Below are 20,315 nucleotides of genomic sequence, written 5' to 3'. Positions count from 1 at the left end.
TTATTATTATTATAAATTAACAAAAATTCAAAATTCCTGTTAGACTATTTGGTTGCACATCTTAAAATAATATTTCAGTAATCATTGATTTGCGAAGATACAAATGCTATTTTACCAGTTAAATATTTTATTTTAATATAAACGAGACTTTTAAGTATGCATATGTGACAACTTTATAAATCTTTCCGAATGTTTCGAAGTTTCCACTTTTATGCAAATTTCAATAAAAAATGATTTTCAATATTAGATTAAACCTAGCCATTCTTCTCTTTCAATATTTTCACGCTATCATTTATTTATTTATTTAATTTGCAAAACCAAGACAACTTAAAATTCCAATGCTTACACAATTTCCATTAACATAAACATAAAAGCAAAATTATAAAATGAATGAGAACAGTGGACAGTTAATAACAAGCTTAAAAAATATAATTGCATCAGAGCAGCAGATCACGAATTTTCACCGATCTCTTCACAGCGTTGGTGAAGCCCTGCAATAGGCAACTTTTAGAATAACCAACTCATTAAATTTTGTAAGATAATCAAGCAATAGTTTTTCAGGCATGGGATGGGATTGAGCTGAAGCTGTACTTAATTATGCTAGAATTTTGTGGGGGTCGTCATCATACAAAGCCTTGTATTGAAGAAATTATTGATCATGGAGACGACAAAAGCACTTACCTCATTGTATTTGAAGAGAAATGGCCTTGAATCTCTTTCAGCAGTTGCAGCCTTTTGTAAATTGCTGACATGATTCTTTGAGTCAATGTTACATCCTTGCCTAAATCTGATTATGAAACAGGTAAACATTAAAGATTTGTAAAACGCATTGCAATGCCCTATCAAAGCTAAAAGGGCGATTTATAAACACAACATTACCTATCAAAGAAACTAATTGGCCTGCTAGGCTTCTTCAAGTCGCCAGTAACTTCTGCAGTTACGCTTGTATTGGAAACAATTTTCTTGGATTTTGAATTTAAATTTTTATGATTGTCTTCATTTTCCAACTTTAGCATTGCCAATCTGGGTTTATCATTACCCTTAACGGATGCAGATTTAGTGATGATGTCATGTAATACTTCTAACTTGGTAATAGTTGAATCCTGGCTGTCCTTGTTACATTCATTACCAGGATTCAATGATCTTCCTGAGTTTTCACGCAGTATTCTTTGTTTCTCGACCTGTTAACCAACTTTCTTTATTAGTATGATAGAAAGATAACTATGTAGAGAAGGATTAAAGGATCACATCATATTAGTCCTAGTTGGATTAGCAAGCACAAGATTTTTAAATTAGTTTATGATAATAATGGGATGACACATTGTGAACAACACCATGTAGCCAAAAAGCTTGTTTTCTGCCTCTATATCAGGTCATATATATTGTAGTCCTATTGATTATTTCGGCAAATTATCAACCGGCAAAGAATGACATGATTTAGACACCACGTAAGTAACCCTTTATATGAAATTCATAGTGATGTCATACCTCATGCAACAAAACCTGCTTCATGGCTAGAGATAATTCTAAATGTGTTGGTTGATAGTCCTGCTCAAATAAAGTGAACAATTGGTAAAGATAATGTTAAAACTTGATTTATAACTAAGAAAACAACACTATGAAGAAGAAGACCTTAAAGTTAATGAAGTCACCAATTGGGGGGTCAAGAATGAGTATAGAGACATCCTTAGCGGTTCCATTGTTATGAGCACCCTTTAAGGGCTCAGCTTTGGAGTTCTTGTATGTAATGGAATAGGAAACCATAGTATCCACCAGCTGAGCTAGATCATCTTTCTCCCTTTCTGAAAATAGATGCAATGCTATCTAGAAGGAACTAAGAAACAACCCCATCAGTAAGCATGTGGATAAAGAAATTAATGAGATAGCACGAGCTTGCAAAGTAGGAGATTCTCTCTTAATGTACCAAGATTTTAATTTGATTGAATTTTAAATATGGAAAGCAAACTGGTAACATGAATAAATTGTTATAAACTTACAGGCCTCAAAGTTGGAGGGACTAGGATATGCAAAAAATGAGAGACGAAATCTTCGGCAAAATACTCAGTTGAAAGATGCCTAGAGATAATTGGTGATATTTTGCTTTGCCAGTTCTTCAACAAGTCTTTCCTCTCCAAAGACATTGCTCGGTATCTAAAAGACATTGAAGTTAATCTATGCAATAGTACTGATGAATGATTTGCAAGTGTATTCTACCTCTGTATAGACTTTGGCCATTCAATATTTGGCTTATCAACAAGTGCAATCAAGCGTTTGATAGCTATTGCAAAAGGAGGCTGAAAAGCTGAGGGAAGACAAAAAGGTTGATATTATCGAATCTAAGTATTAAATGGCTATGCAGGCATAAATTCGAGAAGTCAGTGCAATGTAACCATTAAGTGACATCTGTTGAGTTCGCATAATATACTGATGCAACGAATCAGAAACACCAAGCATATCAAGGCACGTAACCTTCAAGGACACGGTCAATTGAGCAGCCAGTATAATGGAGAATGTCAATGAGAATAACCATTTGAATAAGAACATGAGGAATTTATCCAAAAAAAAAAAAAACTTACAGTCTTTATCATCATTGGATCAATGTAAGAAAGTCTTAAGAAGTTTTCATGAATACCGCCCATAGTTAAGTCATAATCACCACTGCAAATTGCTTAAAGTCTTAATGGAAAACAAAAGAGAAAATAATATATGCTTTATTATCAATTTGGCCATTTTAAAAGAGAATTTTCTATTTTAAAGCAACAATATCTGTCTTACCGGTTAGATAATAGGGAATACATAAACTCAAAATCCCCATGACCATTTAAGTTAGTTGTTGAACTCTTTGCGCGATTGGATTTACCATTTTGAAAAATCTGCGCACATGCAATATTTCGTAAATGCAAAAATATGTGACAAATTATAACTATTGAAGGCAATCAAAATGATCAGGACAAGGCAAGGAAACAACTGAATACCTTATTCCATATATCAATGCAACTCCTCGATATATCCTTGTGACCAACTACTTGGGAACCAACCTCCAACTGAATATTGAAAAAGAAGATGAAACGATATTTTCAAAGTAAATAAAAAAGAACAAGGCCAATAAGAAAGATGAAGTCTTACAATATTCAGGGTTTCTTTCTTCTTGTTCAAGAACTGAAGCGTGTTTAAGCACGAGCGTATATCACATTCTGCAAAACTTTTGGTTGTCAAGAGAATGAAGATAAGCTCTCATAGGAATAGCTGACATAAGAAATACCAGAAACCTAACAAACTTCATAATTCCATTTTTTTTATTTCCAAATAGAATTCCCACTATAGAAGGCTTTATGCATGTAAAAAATCCAATGGATAACATGGGAGAAAGATAATAAATCAACCAGTATATTCTGCTAGGGCTGCAAGTGCTATGGAATTTGTCTTCAATCCTTCCTTTTGGCAAACATATTTAAGCCTATCAAGAATGATTTCTGTCAATAAAAATGAGATTTTCTTGCACAAGTGAAAACATCCTAAAGGATGAAAAAATTATGGTAATGTTATTCTAGAGAGAAAATGAACTTCTTTAACATCAACTTTTCAGTTTAATTTTCTTCAAACCTGTTCACCACACGACTTATTGTTGGCTGCACAAACATGTGGACCCTGTAAAAGAAACAAAATAAAGCAATGCAACATAAGCTGAAAGCAACAAAAAAATTACTAAATGAATCTGAAAATATATCCAATGTTGGTCTTGCCAGCTATATCAAGGAACTCACCTTGCAATTTGGCGGAGTGGTCTCAAAGCTGGTGCATAAAGGTCATTGCAGATGCAAATTACCTACATAAGGTAAATTGTTAAAAAAAATTGAAGAGTCATCAGATAAAATGAGCTTAAGAATCAATCATTTCCATCCCTTACAGGCCTTAACAATGTAGCCGAATTTTTCCCTCTTCTAGAGGAAAACTCTGATAAAGATTGTTGCGTGGAATTAGGCTTCTCAACCTTGGCTTTCTTATCAGCAACCACCTGCTTGAACAAATATTAAAAGGACTTAGATTCCACAAGACAGATTGAATATGACAGAATCCATGAAAACCCACGAACATAGCAATATTTATTTTTCCATCCATGAATATTTACACTTATATACAAGACCGGACAACGAACCGGAATAATGAGAGGTTCATCGTTCGACCGGTTTGACCGATCGAACCGGATGACATAATAAACAATAATATAATTAAAAGTAATAAAATTAACATAATACTAATGACAATTTATTCTTAAAAATTTAATAATTCTAAGAATTTTTAGACTAAAAAATAAATAAAATTCATACATATATAATATATTACATAATTTTAAAATTAAATATAAATAATTATTATATTTATATTATATATTTAAATATAAATAATTACTAATTTTAAATTTAAATATAAACATCTTCAATCTTCGATTTTAATTTATATTTAATAAAAATTTTGTTTATATATAAATATATAAATTTGATATAAAGGGTTTGTAGATAAGACACTACCCAGAGATTTCGCCCTCATTTTGCGAGAACTTTATGATCTGAGTTCTGGTTTCCTATAGGCGCAAGCCCCTATAGTTAATTACCCCTCCCGATCACGAGAGAGAACTTTCGATTAAGGCTAGTCATCAATCAGATTCGTATAGAGATACGTGCATCTGGCATATAGTAGCAGCATGGGTTTGGGTTTGGAAATAGTTGAAGAATTTGGGAATTTAGAAAGTTTGGATGTTTGGAAGTTTGATATTTAAAATAGAAATTTCACCATCGTTCACTTAAAGCGGATGGTGGGGGAATGGATGATGGACCCGATCAAGATCCCATGGTTCCGTCGTCCCGGGCCGTCGTGGTCCCTGGTCTACTTAGTCAGAGGAGGTAGTCGACCCAACCTGACAGAAGGATCATTGTCGGCAGCCATGGGTTGCTTCGTCCAAGGGGACCTTGTAGACCGGGGTTGAATGTTTGTCTAAGGGGACAAATTTGAATCCACCTTAGCTGACAGAGGGCTTTGTGCCCTATCAATCATATCCTATTGATTCATATTTCAAGGATTTGATGCCAATAAGGAACGTATTGGCTCTGGCCATAACCGGTATATCGTGGTGCCATTTGGCGGCAAAACCACTCGGTTCAGAGGGGCCCGGGTCGTTGTAACCGTTTATCCTGCGGTGCCATTTGGCGGCTAACCGCCGGTTAGAGAACACGTACAACGTCTTTACTGGCAGGAGATTGTTTTGAGAATGGATCCTAGTAATATTTTCGACTAGGCATTTTGCTCTTTGTGAGCTGAAGTAAATTTTGATTTGACCACCCCGGCAAACGGTTACGGAGGGTGGATGGATTTTGCTTTAAGATATTGATGGATTTATTTCAGATTTAAATATCTTGGAATTTGGGATTTATAGAGTTTTGGGTTTTTTGGGTAGAGCTTGGATTTTGAATGGACTTTTGGGAGACATTTTAAAGTATTTGTGAACCCCTCCGGTTGAGATTAGCATTCAACACGACCATCATCGGGGTGACCTTGAGGTCACTTGAAAAATATTTGGATTTTGTAAAGGTTTGAGGGCATTTTTGAAATGTATTGTGAACCCCTCCGATTGAGATAAGCAATCAACACGGTCATCATCGGGGTGTTTGGGGTCATTTCCATTTGATTGAACCTTGTCGACCCTATCAACTTAATGATAGCGGATCGGGTTTCTCGTAGGCTTTCTGCCTTTGTTCATGAATTTTCTTTGTTGAAAGGCCTTGAAAGCCGAATATGAATATATAAGATAAATATTCTGGTCAACTTTCGTGACCGCATATTTATTTGATATCTCGAACCCTGTCTACTCCTATTTCTCCGTTTAGGAGGATCAGGTTTCGTAGGCTTCATGCCTTTTGTTTAGTGAATTCTTTTGATTGTAGGCCTGGAATGCCTAATACGAATGTATTGAAACAAATACACTGATCGTCACAACCGTGTATTCGTTTAAAGGTTCGAACCCTGTCGACTTCTATTGATCCGTATAGAAGGATCGGGTTCGAATTTGAATTCACTTGTTTCCCCGCGCAGCATCCCTAGGCGTCACGTGTGTACCAATAACACGCTCGCCGGGGCCCATGCGGATGATTTTTATATTGATTTAGATGTATCCCATTGTGTACATATGTGTATACAAACTATAGTGCAGGTGCAGGGGTACTTTGAAATATTTTGTAAACGCCTTCTGCCCGCTTGCATGGATATTGCGGGTCCGGTGGCGTTGAGTTGTAGATTGTAGACGCATTCTATCTGCTAGTAGAAGTGTTGCAGATCCGGTGGCGTTGAGTTGTAGATTGTAGACGCCTTCTGCCTGCTAGTAGAAGTGTTGTAGATCCGGTGGCGTAGCGTTGTAGTTGTGGACGTCTTCTGTCTGCTTGTATCAGTGTTGCAGATCCGGTGGAATGGTTATTTGGATGTCATGAGGTATTTCCTCATCTTGACATTGACTCCCCTTTCTCAATCACCGGGGAGTTATTCTGGACTTTGAAATTTGTTGCTTCGAAGAGAACTCCTTTTAAGATCATTAGTGTAGTTGACTTGTCATTTTTGATATTTGTGGATACCAGAACTGTTTTCCTCTCACGTATGGAACTACGAAGAGACTTTGGAACACCAGGAAGTTTGGTTCTAATTTGTTCAAACTTCCTTTCTGATTCTGCAAAGGAAGTGTACTTTTTGTACATCGAGTCATTCTTATACCTGACATACTTGGAGATTTGGGTCACCGCTGTCGTAGGTGATGTTTGTGCTTGTGTCCACAGTGGTTCGTTGTACATACGACATACACACTGTTGTTATCCACAAGTATTCATTTGCTGGAGATCAGTTGTATCCGTTACGACCTCCTAGTAGTATTCGTAAGAGAACCCTTGCTTTTGCATTGAAACCACCTTTCACCAATCTCAGGTGGTTTTGCTAATTGTACTCGCTTGTAGGGGCGAATCCTCCACTATCGAATGCCGGCATTGCCATCTCAATCTACATGCAATTGTTGCTAGCATTGGAGGTTTTATACCATAGCTTACAGGTAAAAATTCTTGTCCATTTCTCAAGCGAATTGTACTTAGGATTTTAATTTGAGTTGGAGCTTTTGTATGATTGTTCAGACCAAATTTGGATCGAGCTTAAGTTCAAGTCTGAGTCCAAATCTTTATTCCAAGTCTTGTTCAAGTCCCCTGCAGTCCCTTGTCTTCAAGTTCAAATGTTTAGTCCATGTCCTTGCTCGTCTTGCAAGTTTAAGTTATGCTCATTTGATTTGAATTTCGTTCCATTTGGATTTTATTTTTGCTTGAATTTGAACTTTAGAAATCATTTAAATTCTGTTCAGGTCCTCTGCTCTTGTTCAATCAAGTTCAAAAGTCCACTACTCATTGTTCATTTGAGTGCAGGTTCTTGTTCTTTTATGTCCAAAACTTGCTCACATATAGGCCAAAATTCTGTTCAAGTCCACGGTGCCTTAAGTCTGAATTTCGGCAGCCTCCCGGCATCTCCTCCGTTTAGGGGAAAAACCAAGAGGCAACCTCCCTTCGACACTACGTGAGCGCTTCAGATAGATGTCAAAAGTGACACCGCGGTCGCGTATTTTATCAAAAATCCCTGCCCGCTACGTGAGCGTTTAAGGGTGTGGAGCATGAGTCAGAAAAAAGCAGATTTCCCCCCTCTGCACCACGTGGGCGTTCGGGGGTACTTCTATAAAAATAAAGAAAACACAATTTTTTTTATATCCCCTTCACCGCAAGCGCCGCACCGGTTTCCCACCCTAAACGCTACTTGAGCGCCTCGGGGATTTGCCGGCTCTTTGCAAGCTTTGAAGAGGGATTCTTAAATCGTCGCGAGCATCGCACCGGTTTCCCACCCTAAACACTACGTGAGCGACTCGGGGGTTTGCCAGTTCGTTGCAAGCGTCGAGAAAAGAATCTATGCGATTTCCTCCTCGTCGTAGGCGTCGCACTAGCTTCCCTCCCTACAACGCCACGTGGGCGCCTCGGGGGTTTGCTAGTTCGTCGCCAACGTCGAGAGGGAAGGCTCGTCTAGGGGTTATACCTTCGGGATCGGCGGGGACTGTCGGTGATGTCGGTGAAGGCTCGGGGATCGAGGCAGGTGAGCGAGCACATTTTAAGCATTCATTAATTATAATTAATATCAATTAATTAAAATTAATTAAGAAATTATTTTTAATTAATTATTGTATAATTAATTAAATTTAATTCTAATTAAAGTTAATTATAATTAATTAGATTAATTATAACAACTTAATTAAAATTAAGCATAATTAATTATAATAAATATAATTAATTAAAAACAATTGTTATAATTAATTAAAATTAATTAATATAATTATAATTAAATAATAATAATAAATCCTTTTTTTTTGTTTTTTTACGGGATTAGGCCGAAGATGTGCGTGAGAAGGGAGAAAGTTACCCTCACACAGAGCGAGTTCCCGTTGCTGCTTCCGATCGGAGAGGGGGAAACGTAGACGAAGGAGCGACGTCGAACAACCATGGAGGGCCGGAGCGGCGGCGCCAAAGGGAGAAAGTTAACTTCAAAGAGAGCGGGCGCCTGCTCCCGGCTCCGATCAAAATGTCGTAACTTCGATCCGACTGGAAGGTACGTCGGAGGAGCAAAGTCGAACAGCCCTGGTGGAGCCGGAGGAGAAGCGGAAGGGGAGAAAGTTAACTTCACAGCCGGTGAGCTCCTGTTGTTGCTACCGATCAAAGTGTCGTAACTTCCTATTCGATCGGAAAGGAGAGAGTCGAGAGCGCAGGGGGAGAGCGAGCTCGGGAGGAGAGGGAGCGTTCGCGAGAGGATTTTCGTGGTGAAGAGAGGAGGCCGAAGGCCTCGTTGCCTCAAGCCTTTTAACGACTCAAAACGAGTCGTGCGACAGTCGTGGGGAGAAATGACGCGAGGTATGGCCTCGACGTGCGACGAGCGGCTCGACGTGGGGAGCGATGTGGGTTGGCAGTGAGTAGGTAAGGATTTGATTTTGATTTTTTTTTCTTTTTTTTTTCTTCTTTTTTTGTCTCAGCTTACGGGTCAACAGAGCTTTCTATTTTTAATGTATAATTATTGGCGTCTAATCACAATTCCATTGTGATACAACAAGCTCACTTGACACTCGATTTCACATCCAAATGAAAAATATTTGCAACTGAACACTTTCATCATCATCACACCTTCATTATCATTGTTACACTTGAGAGAATCACTAGAAGTCACAAGCTGCACGAGAGCTAATTTGACCGAGACAATAATTTTAAGAACATAGACCTGAAAAATGCTTTCATGAAGTGCGTTCACAAAAATAAATTTTTAAAGGTTGGGTCGTGCTTCGTTGTAGACATTTTCATTCTCAACTATGACAAACAAAGTATCATTGCTAATGAAATGCTACGAGCTACTGTAGAAGACCCCTATGTATCCAGTTTATCGTACACAAACAAAATGCAATACGATTATACCAAATGTGAATGCCTACGAGAGGCACTAGAAGATCCGCATTCAGCACAATTTGCCCACACATATTGCAGAAAGCTTGTGATGCATACAACGTACCCATCTCCAAGCTATAATAGTGAATGCATCGCTAATATTGGTGGATCCTCTATAGGCATGAGGTAAAAGATCGTGGCAAGCACAGATGCCCGCTAGCACCAATAGAAAATTCTTCATATGTATAATGATATAACTATGGATGATGATCAATAGCACGCAGTACCCCTACGATCAACTGCCATTCAAATGACCAACAAATACGTTGATCCATTGCAAGTAAGGGAGGATGATATGCAGCAAATGCAAATACCTAAAAACTACTGTAGGGAACCTATCAAGTCCACGAAGTGCTATCCTCGAGCAAATACAGAAGGGCTTCAACAAGTGCAAGCTCCTACGACCCAAAGCAGGAGAATCGTTAGTTCACTACAATCTACTTGCAAAAAGCGATAAGTAGTGCACGACAGTCTACCTATATGAAATGGGCAAATGATCATAGTACAACGCCACCCCACCGAATTTGCAACACTCATGCAAGCAAACAGAAGATGTCTACAAGCTACAACGTTACATCACTGGATCTACAACACTCGTACAAGCAGAAAGAAAGCGCATACAAGTTCCAAAATAAAATGCTGCACTCAAATGGCAATTGTCGCACAATTGACTAACATCAAATATTTTCAAAAATGCCCCTGCAAATGCACTAAAATATTTATGCACATAGGTACGCAAAAGGGCATATGAAATCACATAACTCGTATGAACCCCGGCGAGCGTGTTATGAGTACACACGTGATGTCTAGAGATGATGCGTGGGTCAATAAATAAACCCAAGTTCGAACCCAATCTTTTTATATGGATAGATAGGAATCGACATGGCTCGACTTATCAAACAGATATATGGTGAAGATGTCGACATGAATATATGTTTTATACATTTATATAAGACCTTCAAAATCTATGACAAAAGACATTCATCAATAAAAACATAAAACCTATGGACCCGATCCTCTGTGGACAAGTTGGCAGAGTTGACAAGGTCCAACGGATAAAATGCAATAACCCCGTAAACACCCCGATGATGGTCGTGTTGAATGCACGTCTCAACCAGAGGGGTTAATTTCAAATATTTCAAAATGCCCTCAAAATTTCACAAAATTCAAATATTTTCAAGTGACCTCAAAATCACCATGATGATGACCGTGTTGAATGCATATCACAACCCGAGGGGTTAATTCCAAATATTTCCAAATACTTCTAAAATACTCACAAAGCTCAAACCCTACAAAAATACCAAAATCCAAAGATATTTAAAAAATGAAATTATCAATTTAAATTCTTAAAGCAAACTCTATCCATCATGTGCAACAGTTTGTCGAAGTGGACAAATTGAAATTTACTTCAGCTCATATAGAGCTAATGCCTAATCGAAAATATCATTAGGATATATTCTCAAATAATATCTTGCTAGTAAGGATGTAGTACGCGTCCTTTAACTGACAATTTCACCGCCAAATGGCACTATAGATAAACGGTTATAACTCGGGGCACTATGAACCGAGTGGTTATGCGCTAAATGGTACCAGAAGATAACAGTTATGGCTAGAACCAATACGTTCCTTAGTGACATCAAATCTTTGAGATATGAATCAATAGGATATAATCAACAGGGCACAAAGCCCCCTGTTAACTAAGGTGGATTCAAATTTGCCCCTTAGATAAGTATTTACCCCAGGTTTACAAGGTCCCCTTGGACGATGCAACCCATGATTGCCGATAAGGATCATTCTCTCAGGTTGGGTCGACTACCTCCTCTGACTAAGTAGACCAGTAACCACGATGGTCCGGGACGACAGAACCATGGGATCTTGATCGGGTCCATCATCCATTCCCCCACCATCCGCTTTAAGTACAAGATGGTAAAATTTCTAATTTTAAATATTACATTTCTTAAGCCCATGCTGCTACTATATGCCAGATACTAAGTATCTCTACATATCTGATTGACGACTAGCCTTAATCGAAAATTCTCTCTTGTTATCGGGAGGTGTAATTAACTATAGAGGCTTGCGCCTATAGGAAACCAGAACTCAGATCATAAAGTCCTCGCTAAATGAGAGCGAAATCTCTGGGTAGTGTCTTATCTACAAACCTATCCGCCTTCCAAAATTTACCCCAGAATTTAATTCCGTTAAAACTCCCCCGAAAAGTAACAAGGGAGGCCGAGGCTGAATTTTTCATAAAGAAAAATATATTTGTAACATTTTTTACATAAATTTAGTTAAAATGTACTCAAATTATCTCATGTTTATTGAAATCAAACACTTCAAAGTATATTACTTCAAAATTTTATGTTTGTATTTAGATTCACTATAATTTCTCTTTTTCTAACTACAATCACATCCCAATCCTTAAAAAACTTTACATAAATCGAATAACTTGTTCTAACAAAAATAAAATTTCAAAATTTTTTGAAGCATTGGTCTCTATTATGAATAGGGCGAGAAGCAGAAACGAATATAATGAAAGATAAAAAATTGAAAGTCTTGAAAGAATGAAATAAAATATTTGTTGTGTATTTGCTACATATTTACTGCATATTTAATGTGTATTTATTGCGTATCAACTGTGTATTTACTGTTTATCAATGATATATTTAGTGTGCATTTTTTGAACTAATAAATAAATTTATTTTTGTAAATTCATAATTGAACTTGTAATAAAAAATATTTATTATAAGTAATACACATTCAGAATAAACTTGTAATAAAAAAATATTTATTGCAAGTAACACACAATCAATACACACACAATGCACATTCAATTCACACTTAATACACACTCAATACGTCTCAACTGCGAATTTGTTGCGTATTTACTGCGTATTTTTTTAGTATTTGCTATGCGTTTGATATGTCTTTGTTACGTATTTACTATGTCTCAATGATGTATCAAATGTGCATTGTTTGAACTTGTAAATAAATTTATTTTTTTTGCATTCATAATTGAACTTGTAATAAAAAATATTTATTACAGCTAAAACACATTCAATACACATTCAGAATTGAACATGTAATAAAAAAATATTTATTATAAGTAACACACACTCAATACACACTAAATACAAATTAATACACACTAAATACACACTCAATACGTATCAACTGCGTATTTACTTCATATTTATTGCGTATTTGCTGTGTATTTGATATGTATTTGTAGCATATTTGCTACGTATTTATTGCGTATTTGTTACGTATCAACTATGTATTTCCTGTGTATCTAAAGTGTATCTTCTATGCACAATGTACAAGTTCAAAAACATCACAAAATGAACGAAAACATCATAAAAATTATTCATATCTTTGATTCCTAACTTTTAAAATATAATACACAAGCAATACTATGTATTAAAAAAAGCATAATTCAAAATAAATCTCTTCTATACACATGATGACGTATAAGTTAAAAAAATTATTATTTTCTATTAAATTTTACACTGGGTGTTTTCAGAAGCATGCCTTTGAAGGAAAAAATAGTTCCTATTTGCGGCATTCGACATATAAATAATTGAAGAATATATTCTCAAAACAAATTACTCATTGAAGCATTCAGGCATGTTTGAGCACTTGATTTGCCTTGAAGGCAAAAATTGTTCTATTATAGTTGCTTCTATGACAGGTTTCTCTGTTGAAAAAACTAAGCTCAATAAAACATACAATTACAAAAAACATAATAAAACTTGTAAGGAGTTACAAATTTACCAATAAGTTGAAACCTACAATACATCATCTCCTCGAAGAATGAATATTCTCCAAACCAGTCTCCATCTTCATCGGTTATTTCTCATTTTTCTTTCTCAATACCAAAAGTTTTTTTTCCACTAAAACTCAAAAATTTGGGGACTTTTCGCTGGTTATTTTCTTAAAAACAAGCACCAATTGAATTTGCTGGGCTGGGTTGTTGGGTCAGAAACTAAAAATATTTATTGAATATAAACATCATGATTTCATTGGAGTTCAAACACAGAGCTACGTCCGGACTCCACATAGAATAATTTCTCTAGGAGAGGACGCTAAAAGTGTTAACAAGGGACATGGTGTGCTATGAGGCCACTATCCTTAAGAAGAATGCCCCAACCCAATACAATGTAAACAAATATGCAATATCACTACAATATTGAGCTTATGAAGTAATTGTTAATTCCATGTGAAATCTGATTGTGTTGATCAATTAGATTGTACTGTTGTCTAGAACCTCAAGCCACTTTCTCGTGCTTTCTAAGGGGTGTGGGGGTTCGGTTGCTTTGCACCCGAAATTTTTTTTTGTTCATACAATGCCCTTGTAATGTGTTCCCGAGCACCCCAGCGCTGATCGATAGAGAGTAGAGCTCCACAGCGCTCTAGATTTGGCTCTTCGAGCTTGAGCACCGCAACATCATATGACAGAGGCTTAAGCGTCGTAGCGCTTAAAATTGGTGCGTCAGCGCTTCAAGGAGGACTAGACAGTTTTCTTTATCGTTTTTTCTCAAGGGTTGCATCCCTAGGAGTTATTAACTTGACTTTCTCTTGTATTGTGAGTACTTAGAATAGGAGTATTGTGACAATGATATAAGAGAGGAGAAGCAAGGCAAGAGTGAGAGAGAAGAAGGATCTGTACTCATTTCTCCCTATTCTCATAGTGGATTTCTTGGTGTGGTGTTGCTACATGATTTTTTTTCTTATTTTGGATTTTTCCACATTAAATCATCATGTCCTCTTACTTTCCACGTTAAATCATGGTGCTCCGACGCTATTTCCAAAGCACCCCGCGCAGATCGGCAGAGATTAGAGCGCCACAGCACTCTAGATTTGGCACCGCAATATCATATGACAGAGGCTTGAGCGTCGTAGCGTTTAAAATTGGCGCGATAGCGCTTCAAGGAGGATTAGACAGTTTTCTTTCTCGTTTTTTCTAAAGGGTTGCATCCCTCGAAGTTATTAACTTGACTTTCTCTTGTATTGTGAGTAGTTAAGTGAGTAGTTAGAACAGGAGAACTGTGAGAACGATGTACGAGAGAAGAGAAGCAAGGAGAGAATGAGAGAGAGAGGAGATATGTGTACTTATTTATCTGCATTTTCATAGTGGATTTCTTGGTGTGGTTTGACTACATGGGTTTTTTTCCTTATTTTGTGTTTTTCCACGTTAAATCATGGTGTCATCTTATTTTCCGCTGCTTTTTTACGTTCCTTTTTATTTCTTCACGGTATTTTACTTCCATCCCCAACAACCATCCGACAATTGGGAAAGAGATGTGCTAAGTTTATTAGAAAGAGAGTTGTTGCGTCCAGGAGTATTCGTGGCGGTAAAGAAATATCATATTTAACGTCTTAGCATTGTACGAAAATCCGGCACGCAATCAGATAAGGGAGAGGGTCTAGCATTTATGAGACACCAAGATTTTTACGTGGAAAACCCCTATAAAAAGGGGGAAAAACTACGGGGCCTAGCCCAGTTTGAACGAATCCACTAGCATTTGCAGTCGATTACAAATGAGGCCCTTCCTTGGGAGAAGGCCTTAGCTTGATGTACATCTTATGGAGTACATTACATGATGTAAATACAAAGAGTCATTGTTGACATGTTCGTTTGGTCGGAAGGACCGTAGTCGGCGGGCGACGTAGGTCAGGAGGACCGTAGTCAGCTGGCGACGGAGGACTGTAGTCGGCGGGCGACGTAAGTCAGGAGGACCGTAGTCGGCGGGCGACGGAGGTCGGAAAGACTGTAGTCGGCGGGCGACATAAGTCAGGAGGACCGTATTCAACGGGCGACGGATGTCGGAAAGACTGTAGTCAGCGGGCGACGTAAGTCAGGAGGACCGTAGTCGGCTGGCGACAGAGGTTGGAAGGACTGTAGTCTGACGACGAAGATCAGTAGGACAACGTCAGGTAGAAGTCCAGTAATAGAAAGAAATCCATCTTCGCATACACGTCTAGCGAAGTCCGATAACCGGTAGAAGTCCGGCGTCGAGTAGAAACTTAGCGAAGAGTGAAGGTTCGACGTCGGGTAGAAGTCCGACGTCTATTGTTGACAAAGGAGAACTCCAGCTTCCCTTGGGCAGAGTTTCAGCGTCAGAAGGGAACTCTGTTGCAAATTGGGAAGAATTTCAGCATCACATGGAAGTTGTGCAAATTCCCGGCATTTCCTGAAAATCTGGCAGAGTTCCGACGTCTTCTGGCGGCATGAAGAGCTCCGGCGGTGGTCGAGGAGGTGAGGAATCTCCTTTTCCCCTTTCTCCTCTTCTTCTTCTCTCTCTTCACTTAAGCCCCCTTGGTGTAGAATGAGGGCTCTATTTATAGTTTTTCTGGAGTGGCATAGCCCGTAAATAGGCGTAAGATCAAGGGCGAATTGGGAGTGTTTTGAATGGACGGCCGATATTGAATCCTTTGATCATGCACCGTTCGTTGGGCATTTGAAGGCCTTAATCATGTCGGAATTCGGCGATCTTAGGCTCGTTGGATTCGTCTCGTCGAGCCGTTCGATTCGAGTATAAGCTCGTCAAAATCGGAGACCGTTTGGTAACTCAAATTGCTGTTTGATCCTTCCAACAGCGCTTTGAGCCCTTGATTCGGACTCATTTGGGCTCGAATTGGGTTGATCTTGGTGTCGTTGGGTTCGTATTTCCGAGACGCTCAGTTTGACTGTAAGCTCGCTGAAATCGGAGTTCATATGCTCCCGAAATTAATTTTTGAAGTTTCCAACTAGCTTTTGCCTCGAGATTCGTGCCCGATCAAGATAATTTTGAGATGACGTATCAAGAGTCATGGATGCAAAGTTGTATAGGCACCAATATGCTCTTTGGCAAGAATTTCTTGCTATGGCTCCTGAATAAAAATGTAAGTATATTTTTTTACCATTCCTAATGTTTATGTTATAAATATATAATTTGCTTATTTTGCTTAGGATGTAGTTGAGCTAACCGATATACACCAATAGGAGGAAGCATTCATTGAAATTATAATCCAATATTAGAATCCAGCCTAATGGAAAAATCTATTGAAGCTTCTGATATCTATTCCAACCTTAATTTACCCTGCAATGTTTCACTAATCAATGAAATACAATAAAAGGCTCTCGTCAAATCATAGTAAACTAGAAGATTCAAAAGTGTTACCAGCTTTAGAATCACCTCCACCGCACCTTTCCCTTCACCTAGTGCACCATCTATTTCATCAATGACCTTCACAACATTAAAAACCAAAACGTTTAGTCTCATAATAAGTATAGCTTGATAGTATAAAGATGAAGCTCACCAAACATTTAGGTTTGGAATCAGCAGTGACAGATGCAATCTGGACTGCATCAAGGATTTTTGATTCTAGTGTTAAAGAAGACCTATCATCGCTTGCATTGATCTGCATAGGGCATTTCTCATCATTTCTCATCAGTGCCATAAACAAGTCCTTTATTTACTACTGACTAAAAGCAGACAATACGGTCCTTATGCACTCCAATCTGAGCAACAGATTTGCAAGCCATTTTTAGGCAATAAGAGTTGCTTTTGTATATCGGCAGCACAAAATACTTCCAACTAAAAGAATTCGCATACTATCAATATGACTCGTCCATACACATAAAGTAGAGTTTAAACCCACCAAAGTTATGTTGAATCAAAGCAAATGTGTTGGAAAACAAATAAAAAAACAGTATATGTGCAGACCTCAACAACTCGGTATCCACAATGTTTAGCTGCTACGTGTGCAAGTGTTGTCTTTCCAAGCCCTGGAGGGCCACAAAGTAGAAGTACCTGAAACATTAACATATGGTATTTCAAACTCTAAAAGAAACCTAAATAGATTTTTTCCGGTGATCCATGGAAAGAAAAAACATAAATGGCAAACAATGGAACAGAAACTGTTAACATGGCCATCATCATCATTGTTTTTTTATTCAAACAATAGGTTGTAAACTCTTAAAATAAGTAAATGGAAACTTTTTTTCCATTCATTTTATAGCAATCCTAGTTCAGGGGAGAAAGCTGTTCATGTTGCAACTTCTTTTTGCTGAATATAAATTTTGTGCGAGAATGATAATGATGAAAGAGGCAAGTCAAAAATAAAACGGTTGGCATTCGCTTCTTGATGTGCGCAATATAGAAGACTACCATAAATAGAGTATTCTAAGTAGGGTTGATGCATATGGCTTTTGTTTCCAATCAAATCGAAGCCCCCAATTAACTATTAGGCTAAAAGCACAAACTCAGTATTCTTGGACGCCTTATTGTAAAATGGTACGACTGGACACTCGACACCACATGCAACCTATTGTACAATAGGACACTCAATACCACATGGTATCATGTCTAACAAGCATTTTGGAATACACTATCTTTTTCTAGAAAGTTATACCAAGGAGATAAAAGCATGAAACCTATAAGGCCGAAAAAGTCAAATTATGAAACGGATGAAACTCAACATCTTTCTCCATTCCTCAGTCACTATCCCACCAACCACTAGCCACCATTGAGCCACTACCGATATTATCACTTTGCAGTTGTTTCACTAGTCTAACGTGCACAAGTATAATGCATCATAAGCCTAAAAACTTCGAAACTCGCAACATTGTGATCGACGTGATGAGGGAACTCCTATGCACGCTATTTTGAGCAACAACAAGCCTTTATCCCACTACATGAGGTCAACTACAAGAATCCTTTTTCTCCATTGTATCCAATTATGAGTCAAATTCTCATTTTGTACTTTCTGAGAGTGAGAAAGGTTTCTTGAAGATCTTTAAGATGCTAGCCAGGCAAATTGCTTTTGAAAAGAAGGTTGTCTATGTAGACTTCAATGTTTCTTCCCCTTTGCTCTTTGAAGATTTTGTTCATCATTCTCTGATAGGTCGCATCAACATTCTTCAACCCAAAAGGCATAGCTTTGTAATAGTACTAACCTTCTGCTGTAACGAATGCGCTATTTTCACAATATTCAGAATGGATTTTGATCTGGTGGTAACCCGAGAAGACATCTACGAAGCTCAAGAAGGGATAAGCCACCATGGAGTAGACTAGGGCATCAATCCTTGGAAGCAGGTAGCCTTCCTTGGGAAATGCTGAGTTTAGATTAGTGAAATTTACACACATTCTCCATTTACAAGTTGATTTATGAACCATTACCACATTGACAATCGAATCGGCTTCCCTGATGAAGTTAGTGGCGAGTAATTTATCCACTTCTTCTCAAATAGGTTGGGTGAGCAAAGCGACTGTTTTTGATTTTCTACATGATGGCGCGAGAGCCTCTTTGAACCATGGTTTAAAATTGCGCAATATGAGGCTCGCCTTGAGACCCGCCTTTGCACAATTCTAGTAAAAAACACCTCGATGCTTACGCCTCAAGTCTTTTTATGAGGCTTGCGCCTCAACTTGATTGAAGCCCGCCTCGCCTCACAGGCATGAGGCTTACGCCTCACGTTATATATATTAAAACTTACATAAATCTTGAAGTAAATGCCCGACATTAGACTCTATATAAGAGGAGGAAGGGGAGAGAGCAGTTCATCATTATGATGATTCAAATGAAGAACCCCTTACTGATGACAGTGCTGATGACTTATGAGTTCTTATGTGATATGTCATTGCTATTTATTTTTGGAAATTTGAATTATATGGTAATGAAAAGAATACTGGGATTTGGGAAAGATAGAATTTTGAGTTGAACTATATTTCATGTTGTCTTATTATTGAGATATTTTGATTTCACTTCATATCTTATGCTTTTTTATGTTTTATATTATTCACTCATTAGTATATAAAAAATTTATCATTTTATGTTTACGCAATCTTTTGATTTTGAGGCTTACGCCTCAAAACGCCTTGAGGCTTACGCCTCGCCTCACGAATGAAAAACGCCTCAATACTCGAATACGCAATTTTAAACATTGCTTTGAACGTTCAGCCGATGGCATGTGATTTCTTTGCTTATGCCCCACATCGCTACGGTTGTCCATGCAAACAATTCAAGATTGTTGCGGAGAGTTTGTATTAGATCGTCTCGGTATTCTCTGTTGAAAGAGGTGCTAATCTTGAAGGATCAACCAAGTTGATCTTCTACTACTAGTACTTCTTTGATGGCCTCAATCACTTCAAGGGACGGGCCTCGTTCTGTGTCTAGTTGTAGAATTCCCTCAGAGGTGTCAGCCAGACTTATCGCTCATAGGTAGCAAGTGCATGACTGGGCTAGATGGTCTTTTACGATAATTTCATTTCCTTCAACCGAGAATTTGATGGTGACATGGTAGGTTGATACCACAGCCTTGAGTGTATTCAGCAATGGCCTATCAAATATGGCATTGTAGGCAGCCGGAGCGTTGAATATGGCGATGTACTGGCGATCTCCTTCAATTCAAGGGACTAGTAGGGTGATTGTTCCTTTGGTTTCCCTTCGTTCACCTGAAAATTCATAAAGGTGTTCTGCAGTGGGATAAATTGAGAAGCAAGCATATTCATTTTATCGAAGATTATGCTCACTAGACTCCCCATATCTATCAAAATGTAGTCGATCTAATAATTGGCAATTAGAGAAGTAATGACAATGGTTTAGGTACTCGTTGAGAGGGTTGCTCCTGGTTGGCCCATCTCTGCTGCTAAACGTAATTGACGTGTCATCAATGGATTACGAGCATGATGCAGCGTTGACTTTAGTGATTTAGGGCTTCTTTGTTAGTGTAAGGGCATTTCTTCAATCGCTTCCGGTGATTATGGGCACTACTGTTGAGGAAAA

General features: G+C 38.0%; 1 protein-coding gene across 4 annotated transcripts in view; it reads right to left on the bottom strand.

Annotated features, from left to right (window-relative positions):
• Window positions 1–275: 275 nt before the first annotated feature.
• The window catches only part of LOC110108368 (chromosome transmission fidelity protein 18 homolog), a 31,895-nt gene continuing 11,855 nt past the window's right edge, over window positions 276–20,315 (bottom strand). The window contains exons 6-24 of one of the 4 annotated variants that reach the window (XM_020838988.2): window positions 17,255–17,341; window positions 16,848–16,949; window positions 16,709–16,774; window positions 3,908–4,015; window positions 3,765–3,826; window positions 3,604–3,648; window positions 3,384–3,457; window positions 3,127–3,194; window positions 2,976–3,044; window positions 2,776–2,873; window positions 2,577–2,658; window positions 2,391–2,469; window positions 2,215–2,302; window positions 1,998–2,151; window positions 1,633–1,824; window positions 1,489–1,548; window positions 880–1,181; window positions 682–787; window positions 276–491 (exon numbers count right to left, since the gene is read on the bottom strand). In XM_020838988.2, coding sequence (XP_020694647.1) covers window positions 438–491; window positions 682–787; window positions 880–1,181; window positions 1,489–1,548; window positions 1,633–1,824; window positions 1,998–2,151; window positions 2,215–2,302; window positions 2,391–2,469; window positions 2,577–2,658; window positions 2,776–2,873; window positions 2,976–3,044; window positions 3,127–3,194; window positions 3,384–3,457; window positions 3,604–3,648; window positions 3,765–3,826; window positions 3,908–4,015; window positions 16,709–16,774; window positions 16,848–16,949; window positions 17,255–17,341 — 1,896 coding nt within the window. In that variant the 3' untranslated portion in view covers window positions 276–437. Of the gene's footprint in view, window positions 492–681; window positions 788–879; window positions 1,182–1,488; window positions 1,549–1,632; window positions 1,825–1,997; window positions 2,152–2,214; window positions 2,303–2,390; window positions 2,470–2,576; window positions 2,659–2,775; window positions 2,874–2,975; window positions 3,045–3,126; window positions 3,195–3,383; window positions 3,458–3,603; window positions 3,649–3,764; window positions 3,827–3,907; window positions 4,016–8,481; window positions 9,016–16,708; window positions 16,775–16,847; window positions 16,950–17,254; window positions 17,342–20,315 lie in introns of those variants that run through there. The other 3 variants (XM_028695993.1, XM_020838990.2, XM_020838991.2) reach the window with 3 other exon arrangements.

The sequence above is a fragment of the Dendrobium catenatum genome, unplaced genomic scaffold, assembly GCF_001605985.2.
Source record: "Dendrobium catenatum unplaced genomic scaffold, ASM160598v2 fragScaff_scaffold_716, whole genome shotgun sequence".
In the NCBI taxonomy this organism is placed as follows: domain Eukaryota; kingdom Viridiplantae; phylum Streptophyta; class Magnoliopsida; order Asparagales; family Orchidaceae; genus Dendrobium; species Dendrobium catenatum.
Note: the sequence above shows the minus strand (reverse complement) of the source record. Positions and strands in the feature narration are given on the sequence as shown.